This window comes from Neodiprion pinetum, chromosome 2 (genome assembly GCF_021155775.2).
Source record: "Neodiprion pinetum isolate iyNeoPine1 chromosome 2, iyNeoPine1.2, whole genome shotgun sequence".
Classification (NCBI taxonomy): Eukaryota; Metazoa; Arthropoda; class Insecta; order Hymenoptera; family Diprionidae; genus Neodiprion; species Neodiprion pinetum.
Window position 1 is genome coordinate 16,895,543 of NC_060233.1, and position 12,586 is coordinate 16,908,128.

Below are 12,586 nucleotides of genomic sequence, written 5' to 3' on the forward strand. Positions count from 1 at the left end.
CACATCGGCAGGCTGTTTTGTTATAAATAATTTATCGGAATACTACTCGTACTTTTAGTTTTCGTAGTTTTGGAGGCCAGCATTCCACATCGGCAGGCTGTTTTGTTATAAATAATTAGTCGGAATAGTTTTGAATCGCAGAACTCTTCGTCACTCACCTGGAGAACTCGAGAACTGTCGGAATACTACTCGGACTTTTATTTTTCGTGGTTCTGGAGGCCGGCATCTCACATCGGCAGGCTGTTTTGTTATAAATAATTAGTTGGAATAATTTTTAATCGCAGAACTCTTCGTTAATTACCTGGAGAACTCGAGAACTGTCGGAATATTACTAGTCCTACGATTGACCGTCGTATTCGATGCTATATTACACCTTTGCTGCTGTATCGGACCATATCTTTGTCAACAATTGGCAATAAATATTCTGCATGCGAAGAACTCTTCGCCTAATATTCCGAATTACCGAGAACTTTCATAAAACATTTAGTTTTTCTATCTCAGGTACGAAGAAAAATGAATTTCGTATAGCGGATGCTAACTTCCAGTCGTTAGCATCTCATTTCTTTGATTTCGTTTTTTGAGGGTTAATTTTGCAGAACTATTGATATGATTCATCAGGAACTGTAGAACTCGAGCGGATGCGATAAGAACTTTATCGTTTTTATGAGATGGTAGTGAATGAGATGCTAGGTTCACGTACATACAATAACTGCACATACTCAAGGCTGATAGAGCCCTTTACATAATGAAAAAGTGTAAAGAAACTTTGTTTTTCATTCTCTTTAAACTAATCACTGCCCGGAAGATTTTCAATCGCCACATCACTGCGAAGTTCTATTAATTGAAAAACCGCCTAGAGCCTCTCAGACGTAGTATATATGGATCCAAATTTGTAAGTAAGTATGCATTTCTTTTTTCACCGGTTCGGTCTCAAATAAGTCGTGTTGAATAAATTAATTTGAAGTGAATGTATTATAGAATATCAGCAATTGGAGCGAAAAAAATATCCTTGTCGAAATCAGCCTTCCCTGTTCACTGAGAACTAGTACTTTCACCTATTGTTTGCTGACCTAGTTTTCAAATCCACGACAAATGAATTCTTTTTGCAATTCCAATAACTCACCCAAAATAATTTATCATCAGTCCATGTCGTCAAGTTCCTGAATAATTAATAAATTCGTTGAACACTTCTCAGTTATTTCAGATCGCATCAACTAAATAGAACTCTTACAATTAGGTAATCTGCCTGTATCACACGTATTATTATACATATTGTGATATAATATATTACATTGGATTGTGTAATACACGCATTACATATCATTCATCTATCAATTAGTAATCAGGTTACCTGTTTTCTAATTGTTACCAGAAACCAACTTGGTCGCAAAGGTATTTCAACTATCTGTTACATCATCCGGTTCAACAGAAAGTCGCTACGATGTTCAATTTAGTGAACAGAGCGGTATTGCTATCTGATAGTCTTTCATGATGAAAACCTGAAATTAGTACATTCGGTTCTGATTATCAACAATTACCCGGATTTCTTCATATCAAATTATATGTCACGTACTCTGAGAAAAGAGTCTTGTTATAATAAATAAATATATTCCGTCGACCATGTTCAGGGAGCAATTTTTAACTGTTGAAAAACTTATTAACGTGTAATGAACAAATGTGCCGTTACAACTACAATCGAAATTTTATAGTATTTGAATTAAATATAATATTCACCTCTTACTAAAATATGTCTATTATTGAAAAGATACTCTAAAATTGTGGCTGATAAAGCGAGAATTGATTCAAATTTTTTTTTTCTTCTATCAAAAAATTAGCACTAATTGTAAAAGATTTCACACCATGTTATCCCATATGAAGATTTATTAACAGTTAACAAATCTTATTTGAGTATTCGAAGTTCATAAACCCACCAATCGCACGTTCCAAGCACGTTCTTTACAGGTTGCATGCAGTTGGTAGGCCGAGCGATTGATTTATAATAAAAACCAGTGTGACAGTGCAACGGCGATGTTATCGAGCTGATATTACAAATTTGGGGATTTTCAGAGCTTCTTCCAACATTTAAATGTTAGTGCAGTGTGTTTTTATTCATAAATTCCTGATCTGGATGCGCGAAATTATGTTCGAGGTTAGGTGCGTGTGATGTAACATTTATTTCCGGCTCACACGTGAACATTCGGGTGTTCGTCTCACCGATTCGATTCAAACGCACGGTACGTAAAGTTCATGCCCCAAGAACGACGTGCGCTTTTCGTCCGTTCTAGAGTGAACCGATTTGGAAAAAGTGACAGCGACTATATCCGTAGTACGCTAACGAGGCAACAAGTATGTAGCTTGACATCGCTTGATAGGATTTTTAATAAAATATATGATTGATTAACTGTTAATAAACATGCATTCGGTACCATTATTTAAGTAGTTCAAAATTGTGTTCGATTGTTCTATACAACAGGATACTGATTCTAAAGAAATAGATGACTTATTAAGTATTAACAAATTTTCATTTCACACAAAGAAATATATACAAATTCGCGATTTCTTATCTATAACTAAATATTTATTTCGCCGTATTCAAATGTTCGATTTGTTAACAGTAAATAAATCCTGTTCACTATAACAAGACTTGTAAGAAGATATTTAAATTTGAAATTATTTTTTACGTAATTATTGAAGATTGCGTATATTTGTTACGGTATAACTAGCAGAGCACAATATTATTTATTTATTGACGTATTAAAACACGAGCCGTCATTTCACTTAAAATGCATTTATTCATCCATTCCCTGCATATATTGTTCAAAATGGTGTATATTTTTAAAATTAGAAATAACTGTAAACGATTGTCTTTCAGTGAGGCACTATACTCTTGGATTTCACGTTGCTTTGATTGATTATTCTTTTTTAAATTTTCTCTCCTTAATTTTTACGTGGCTTTTGGAGTTCTTACTTTTTAGGTTTTAAATGTCTTTCTTCATTGTAAAATTTACTTTTGTTACACATTCAATTTCAGAGATGGGAACCTCCGCACATCCTTCCTCCTAGAGAGACGTTTACCAAGAGCCTCTTCTTTTGGCTGTATTTGAAATTAGTGACGACACACACCACGTGTCCCACTCCATGTGCCAAATCTCATCCGCTGGTGTCGTGCTCATTGAGCGGTTATATTTGAATCATTACAGACTCTATTCTCAGTTTGTTGTCGTTTGATAAACAATAAGTAATATCGGTTGAATAACCCCTCTCTGGGAACTCTAATCTATTTTCTTTAATTAGATGTAGACTTAACCCTTCAGCACTCTCGCTGTAAGATTTTCTCTCACGTTCACAAATAAATCAAATTTTCTTTTAAATTTCAAATGGAATGAGTACTTGAATTTTTTTTCAACTGTCAAAAAATCAATTTTTTTCCAGATTATAATAGTATTATTTTAATATTCTTGAACAAAGTTTTAAAACAATATATTTTTATTAGCTCTGTGAGATTTTTTCTCATCGCTTTAGTAAAATAGGGTGTCAGGATTTGAGAATCGAGTCTGATCGGCTCAATTCGAATGTTTTCGTAGAGAGTGCACTGCAAATAGAAGTATATCTGGAGTAAAGAGCTGATATGTAGTTACCCTCAATCTAGTCTGCATTTTAGTAAATACATAAAATAAAACGCAATTAGTTTAATATTAATTTAATCTTATTTATATTAATTATTGAAGCCCGTGAAAACGGTAAGTTATTGTCATTGATTTAAAAAAAAAAGTAGTTCATTAGAATCAACATGTCACTGTAATTTGTTCAAAACTATTATTTTTCATTCATCGTAGAAAATATTCAAAATTATACGTTTGTCAAATTTAAATAAATTTCTCAATTTAATTTATGATAGGATAAAGAAGCCAGTGAAGAATAGAAAAAGAGCTGCTCCACTAGAATGGCTAAATGACGAACCAGAAGATGACCCATGCGATGATAATGGATCTGATACAGATGTATCTCAACCTCATAAAGCGGAATCAGAGTCCGAATATGACTTTGATGACGAAGATGAAGATCCAGATTGAAGGTCGAGACAGTGATAATAGCGATCCTAATAATAATAACGATAATCGTCAGGAACTGAATGAAGAGTATATTTTGGGAAAAGACAAAAGTACTAGATGGTCGTACAATGTTCCTTCTCAAAAAAAAAAAAAAAAAACTGCCACCACAATATTGTATTGCGGATTCCTGGTGTCAAAAAATGTGCAAAGCATGTAACTACTCTTGTTGAAAATTGGAAACTATTCGTTACGGATATTGTAGTAGCAAAAATCGTGCAACATACTAATGTTCAACTTAATAAATTTAGACTATCTTATAAGAATCCATTGGAAGTTCTTCCAACTGATATGGATACGTATGCCTTTTTCGGATGACATTATTACCACGGATTATATACCGCATCACATGTCAACTTAAAAGAGATTTGGGCCAATGACGGTTCTGCACCAGATTCGTTTCGAGCTACTATGAGTCTAAAAAGATTTTATCTCCTTTCAACGGCGATAAGGTTTGATGACACTGCCAGTCGGGATGACAGGAAGAAGATAGATAATTTAGCTCCCATTCGAGAGTTTGTTGGTCAATTTATTCAGCAACGTAATGAGAACTATACAGTAGGTGCGTGTACAACTATAGACGAAATGTTAGGATCATTCAGAGGTCGTTGTAAGTTTCGCCAGTATATTGCTGTATAAGCCTGCAAATATGGCATCAGGATTTATGCGCTGGTTGACTCCAAAACTTTTTACACACTTAATTTAGAAATTTATTGTGATAAACAGTCTTTTAGGATCTTACCAAAAATCTTACCTTAAATCGATTATTTTTTCCCGATTAATCTCGTATAATCGATTACTTTTCTTCTCAATTAGTTTTTGTTTTTTACACCCATGAACGACGCAATACAATATCAATTTATGTGATTAAAGTATCAATTATTTTCATTGTATTACTTACCAAGTACCTATTTGATATAATAAGTGAAAGATGAATGAATATTTTCACCTGAAAATAAAAAACAATTTGAATGAAACTATAAATTATCAAAAACTCTTTCCCTATTAAGACAACATACTGAAATTTGCGAAATTTTGGTTTCATTTGCACAGTTTCAAAAGAATACGAAAGAATCGATTAATTTTTACCGATTTAATCGAGTCTTCTTTCATTATTTTTTGAACTCGAATAATCTTCCCGGTACAGCTAGCGATGCGTATTGTCGGCTTGAAAATAGAAAAAGTTGGACCCTAAGCATGCGTACCAGGCATGCGTTTTAGCGCTACAGTCGCAGCCAATTCGCAGTACACTGGCGACGCCGCCGCCATCTTACATTTTGTTACATTTCACAATCTACCTGTTGATTGAAGGCGTTCGCTCTGATAGCTCTGATATAAGAAGTGTTTTGAAGTATTTGTATGCAAATGTGCCTAGAGAAACAAAGTGCTGTGTTATAAATTATTCCGGCTTAACATCTGTGCGGCGTAGGTTTCCAAAAAATGAAGAAGATGTATCTCTCACATGGAAGCATCGAGCTCAACACCCGAGATTTAGCGAAATTAGTGGCGAACATATTATGTGTAAGACATAAAATATATACTAGTCGCATTGGAACATCTATTTAATTACCTTTCTTTTCGTAATAATTCTATAATACGAGAAAAAGTATTCACTACTCTAAATTCGAATTTTCCGCTACCAATTTCTTATTAGCCTCTTTAGTACTGATTACCACCACCTCGGAGCACTGCAGTTACGCTGCTATTTATTTCTATTCTAGGGTGCGTACCCCCACTACTAATAGTTCTGTTCGTTTCCAGACCTGCATGTAAGACCGTGCGTTCAACTTTATTAGACCTATGTTCGTGTTCTATGCAACTTGAGGGCTCTGTGAGAATTTAAAAATGAAGCTGAAGATGACAGCCAAAGTTAGCAGCCTAACGTTTTAAATGTTTTGTAAGAAGAAAAATGCTATCCAGATTCATCCTTATAATTTTATAAAAATATTGGTTGTTAAAAGGTATTTCACGAAATTTTGATGTTCGGTCTTCACTACCTTATTCGAATAAACATTATGTCGGAGAGAACAGACGTTACTCAGAATAAAGAACTGTTTTGTAGACTGAACATTTTATGACTCGAATTACTACCTCCTTACCAAACATCCAGTTATCAACACAAAGCAACAGGATCCTTCTCAGGGTGTTTTGAATAAATCATGGACCGTCTAGAGACTTGAGGTTATCTATAAAAACGTAGGCAACATAGCGGTGGGACAAGTTGGACGATTACATGTAATGGAACATTAATATTCGTTTATTCAAGAAATGAACGGAATATATGGATATACATGTAATTGTCGGAATTATGACGTTGGGCGTAGGAGTAGCATAATTTGAAATCTATCTTCGAAAGAAGAATGTATAGAATAACGCCACTTATGCTATCGGATAGTTATACATAAAGATAATCAATAAACTTCCGCTTTCGGATAGCTACACAAAGATTAACAATAACGAATTTACACTTCCAAATGGTTACACTCATATATATCAGGGTTGAATAATTGTTAACCTCTACTGTAAACCACCGCTATCGGATGGCTCGTGAATTATTTTTATAGTGCAAAGGGGAAAATTCGGCAAGGAACGAATAATGGGGTCGTTTGAATAAAAACACAGCAATTGCGCGTACAAACTGACTATGACCAACAACTTGCTGAGGCGTCAAAAATTCGAGCAAGCCAATGAATGATAGTGCATTCGCTGAACAAAATCAAATAAAATCCAAGTACATGAAAAGGTGAACAAACCACCACAAGTCAGGGCCTCAATTTCTAACTCAATCTATTGGATTTGGAACGATCATTCGCTTGACTAAATCTACTAACAACAAGAGAGCTCTCTTACCTATTGGAAGATACAACCTCCGCAATATTGTCGAAATACACGACGTGCGCAGTGATGCCGGGACCGCCCTCTCTGCTAGGTCAAGTCGCCGGGCAAAGAAGGATTTCCGGATGGCAGAAGCCCAGCTTGTTACAGGGCCCCAACATCTCGAGAACGGGGATAGCCCTGGTCCCATAGACGACTTCGGATAACACGCCGCTGGTGCACCTCCATGAGAGAGCCCTATCGCGTCTCGTCCATACAATCAACTACAGACACCCAACTAAATCGAATCTGTATACTGGCACACAGTGATATACCCACACAGTACGACTGTACGTGACGACACAGCCGAATAACAGAATTAGTACATTACAACAGAATCAGAAATTATCCAGAAATTTGGAATAGATGCTGAAAGCACGACCGTTCTCTATGAAATCTCTTTTCTATCTGGCGTGAGTTGAGTGTTTTCAGAGGGTCTGGCCGTAGTCAACCACCATCACACACAGTGCGGTGGATGACCATATGTCCTCCTTAGTGCATGCAAGGAGATAACTCAGCCCTTCCCCTGATGGTCCCAACGCAGACCGCTTTCTCTAGATTATGCTTCGTAGACGAGCACTGGATGAATTTGCCCTTGAGGTCTTGGTTAAGTTATTTTAAAACTACTTTATAATTGTTCTTACATGCTCAAACAGAGGAAGAGTTTTACCCGGCACGTCGCGGTTAGTTGTAGGCCCATGCGATCTTCTCCGAGGCGGCCGTTTGAACCATGTGACATCCCATGCTACCATCCCGAGCTCGTGAAGAGGCATTCATAAGACTTAACAATAAGTGAAGAAAGTGAAAGGAAATGAATGAATGCGATTAAACTAATTAAAAGGTCCGAGATCCCTTTGCGTTACATTTTAAATCCTAGGAGCGCACTGAACACGAACAAATCCTTTTATTTTTTACAAGGACCTCCTAACGAACGGTACATCTTGTATTGAAAACCCGCAGGTAAGTTGACGTTTATATCGACTTTCGGTTGGGCATGCCGCGACAAGACGTTTATCGAGGTATTATGCCAAATTATGGGCTGACTCTACTAAGCGAATAACACGAAGCTAAAACATCAATTTGATTATTAAGATCTGCTATTTCCAAAAATCAACAGTTTAGCAAGTAGAAAGACAAAGGCAGTCTGAGCGCACGATTGCTAATTTAACTCATGGTATCAAAGGGTCCGACAGATAAAAAAACTGAAGTATGATCCGCGATGCTATAGGCATATTACATACCTAAATCTGTAGGTAACAGTCCTATTTCCGAATGTCATATACGATAACCTTGTTTTGGCGAGGCCCGTGGACACATTAGGAGCACAACAGCTACATACGTCTAATCATTGTTGAATGAGTAGTAGCCTCGGCAATTTTCAAAAACAAAACACGTGATTACAGCAAATGTAGTAGTAACTCCCTTGATATCGGGTTCATCAGTACAAGCCCATGTGATGAATGGTTCACAATGCCACACGTAAAACTGTTTGAACACGCCTACAATATCCAAGAAGTTTTTTTTTCCGCAAACAGCTGACGAGGGAATCCGAAGTGTCATTTGAACAGCCAACGTAATCGCCGAGTTCAAATGCGTGCTTTGCGTATACGGCCCTGGGTCTGTAGACCCATTCCGCAAAGCCAGATCCGCTTTGCATGATGAACTTATGGAAGAGCCCTGTAATGTCGTGAATTGATTACGCCATCTTTCAGCATTTCATTCTAACTGTGTTCATCAACTCATCGATGGAAAATCAATCTTTCAGTACATCGTACTCCCGATTATTGTATTAATGAGACCAGTCATCCCGGTAAAAGATTTCGTTATTCATCGAACAAGTCTGTTGAATATTACCTCCCGCCACACATCGGTTGCGTTGGATCTCAATTCAATCTTACCAATTGTCAATTTCGAAATCGTCAGAAGGTGAACGCAAACGCTCCCTGAGCTGTGGCCGAATAGGGTTACTCGATCAGGGTCACCATGAAAGTGTCTGATGTTACGCTGCACCCATTCGAGCGCAAGGACCTGATCTTTTAGGCCCCAGTTTCCGGAAGCCACTTCGTCGCCAGTGCTCAAGAACCCCAAAACACCCAGACGATAGTTGAAGGTGACGAGAACTACATCTTGGTTCAAAAGGTACTTCAGGCTGTACACGGACGAGTCGGCAGAGCCCATTGCGAACTTCCCACCGAAAATGTATACCATTACCGGAAGTAATAAGGACTCCTTACCGTCGCTTATCTATATATATAGGATCTGGAGTCAAATTCAGTAACGTTTGCTTTGCAAGAGTTCGGATTTTAAACTCGTGATTCTATTCTCGCACAGCAAGCGGCTTGCGTGCAGATAAGTGAACCTCACTAGATAGAAAAAATTACCTGCGGCGTAAACACGTTCAGGTTTAGACAATCTTCGTCTCCAACGAAATTGATATAGTCTGTGCTACTTATTTGGGGGCAGAAGTTTCCGTCGGTAGTAGCGTTTCGGATTCCTTCCCAACCATCCGCTAGCACGGGGTTGGCGAATCTACGACACAAAGAGAACTTTTGTTATCGGATTCATGACGAGAGTTGACGAAGGCTTTAACTTCTTTAGTTTAAATATTTCATTCGATGATATGTTTGTTTATCGCAAGACGTTGCTATTTTAAATGTTGATATTGTATATTCATCATGGACGTTCATTTACCTATAGAATTCTTATCGCGTAATTAGCGGGTTTGACAATCAGTCTAATAATAATCATTTACCGCAAGAGGCACCTTGCCTATCTTTATTTCAAGATTCTTAGCAGTCTTGATACAAACTCAATAAAATCGTGCAACGCTACTCCTTTGAATTAGTTTCTGTTTGTAACCACCTCATCCATTTTAATGAACAAATTTGTCCACTCGTTGGAAATAAACGAATATTTAGTTTCAGGTAGTTTGACTGACGAACGTTAAATAAAATTACATAAAATTATAGTTAGGTTTGTCAGTATTGTATAGAAAAAGTGTGCGTCATGTTACGCACTTACAAAAATGTAAGGAACTGCAAAATATGTTTATTTAAGTGTATCTGCTTCTTTTGATAGCTTTTTTGTTCACACAAACAGTGTGTTTCCAAGTGTACGCGAGTATTCAATAACATTTTTATAATTACAATTAATTCAATGTTTTCGAAAGTATTCAAACTCAGTTGAATAATTAAAAGCTAAAAATGGAGAAGTAAAAAACGATACGAAATGGCTAAAAAATTATTCTTCAAAGGATGATCTTGCTACAAGTCAAAAATGCACCTAATCAACTGTTCTCAGTACTTTGTTAATGATTGCTGTCCCCGTCTAATTTGTAGTCTGGAAAGTAAGGGTTATACGTACACCTAGGGGGGTTGAAAAATGATTTTTCCCAAACATTCTTATCAGACTGTACAACCGTCGTACAACCTATGGATTTTTCAACTTCCCGTTTTTCTGCTTTTAGAGAAAAGAGGAAGTTATGCAATCACCCCGAAAATAAAAAGTTGAATTTTCTCTCGATCTCAACGTTTCAAGGTCAATAATCACCCCCGACCATTTTCGGACAGGCGTCTGCGCGTGCGTATGCATGTGCGTACGTATGTATGCATGTATGTGATCAATTTTTTTGCCCCACGGTATCTCGAAAACGCTTTACCGGATTTCAATGATTTTGTTCCCAATCGCACCGGCATTTTAAAAAATTTACTTTAATTTTAAATTTAAATTTTAAAATAAATTTTAAAAATTGTCATATTTTAATTTAATATGGTATCCGAGAGCTTTAAAAGCTTTAATCACGAATCTGAATGTGTACTACAAAATTCAAATTGGATATTGTCTTTTTTTTCCCCACAAACTTGGAACCTGCAGTGTCAGAACGGGAAGTTCAAGGGCTGGCTCATGGCCAGTCTAAAATCGCTTGTTTGAAAAATGAAGATTGAAATTTAAGATATTACGATATCAAAAATTCTTATAAAAAAAAAAAAAAAGACAAATTGCATTGTAATTTTTCCACCCGAAAGTCTATATAGCCTTCAGATCTTTTTATACCATTTTCATGCATGTCTTATTGTTAGAAGTTAGTTTTATTATTGTATTACTGAATTCAGTCAATTAGTTATTGGAACTTTCTATCCATGCCAAGTTCTTAAGTTCATAGCTAATTGAAAGTGTCATTCAAGTTGCATTTACGAATGAAAAAAATCATGGAATCAATAAACACTGAATATATAGATATATGTAATTCACTAACCTGTTATTTCCTATCGGTGGTTGCGCATAAGGAATTCCCAGAAAGGCCGACACCTTTCGGCCATGGGTAGTGGTCACAATTTTTCCCCGCAGAGTCCCTTGGGGGGAATATTCACTTCCGGTTGAATAGTTTCATCGAAGTAACGGTAACTTGACAAGAAAAAAATGCTCAGACATAGTGAGAAAAAAAGACTCTCCGCCCCTGAACGTGAAGACATCGTCGGCTCGCGATGTTGTTCAATGAGAAGAAACTCCTCTCTGGCGAATCTCGCAGGTGGGATTTTTTATAACTTCGAACCGTTTGAGTATCGCGAACAAGTTTGATGTGCCGATCGTCAAACATGATATTCAAATGATGCAACGACCGTCTCGCAAACAAAACAACACACCGCCGCACACTGGTTGGAATTGCCGAAAATGTCTGCGAAAGTCGAAATTTCAAAGTTGACAGTGAAAGCTGGTCCTGAGATATGTTTAAGAAAAGGGGTCACTGCGTAAGTCTTCAGAAGAGCAACGTGTTGACCCACGTATTTGGACTACAACGGTTGTCCAAAATGCAACCTTCCACCGCTTGAAAACAAACGCGATATTCAAAGTGCCGGTAAATTCTTATTGAAGTGCTGTTTGTTGTGTGCGATATGGAGAGTGTTCTTGGGGTTATATAGAATATTTTTTGGATAATTGCATGTTTCTAACGAAGAGACGAAAAAACCCCTCTGCAACTCGTATCGATCTTTGAACACCGTAATCGAAAATGATCGAAATAGTTGTTATTCCAAGTGATCCTGCACTGTTTAAAGTTTGAAGACACGCAGAATAGTGTCCACTTTCAAAATTTTCAGAGAAATGCTTTAAATACCTTCAGAATCGGGTTCACGGCCATTTTTCTCGTTACTGTGCGAAAGGGGGGGGGGTTACAAGTGTCAGGTGTACCTGAGCGTTCCATAAACCGGTTATTTTTAAATTAAAAGCCACTCATAAATATACCTAGTTTTTTTTTTTTCACTTGTTCAAAATTTAGTATCACTGCAGAACCTCAAATGAAGAAGCATTTTGAGTCTTGAATTTAAAATTTTTACATGAAATTTGTTTTCAACGACCTCGAAAGCATGGTAAACGAAGTTCTACTGAAATTCAAGAAAATTTTGCCCTGTCGGTCGGCCATATTGGATCCACCGTACATTGATACCCAATATATACATTATTTTCGGAACAAATGTTCATTATCGGAATTAAAAGGAGAAAAAAAAAGACAAAAAATTTCGTTCGACAATTTCTCCGCAACGGCTGCTCATAGCAAGCAACTTTGAAGAGCTGAATGACCAATTATCAACGACTTTTTACCATGC

At 36.9% G+C, this 12,586-nt stretch overlaps 2 protein-coding genes across 2 annotated transcripts in view; one reads left to right on the plus strand and one right to left on the minus strand.

The window, feature by feature from the left end:
• Positions 1-3,936: 3,936 nt before the first annotated feature.
• The window catches only part of Flo2 (flotillin-2), a 98,779-nt gene continuing 90,129 nt past the window's right edge, over positions 3,937-12,586 (plus strand). The window contains exon 1 of the mRNA XM_046613107.1: positions 3,937-4,075. Coding sequence (XP_046469063.1) covers positions 3,952-4,075 — 124 coding nt within the window. The 5' untranslated portion in view covers positions 3,937-3,951. The remainder of the gene's footprint in view (positions 4,076-12,586) is intronic.
• Positions 8,449-11,363, minus strand: LOC138190473 (esterase E4-like; the record flags this gene model as incomplete). The annotated part of the gene is made up of 4 exons (XM_069133700.1): positions 8,449-8,660; positions 8,882-9,227; positions 9,365-9,512; positions 11,239-11,363. Coding segments are annotated over 4 exons (831 nt in total), but the record flags the coding sequence as incomplete, so codon positions are not given.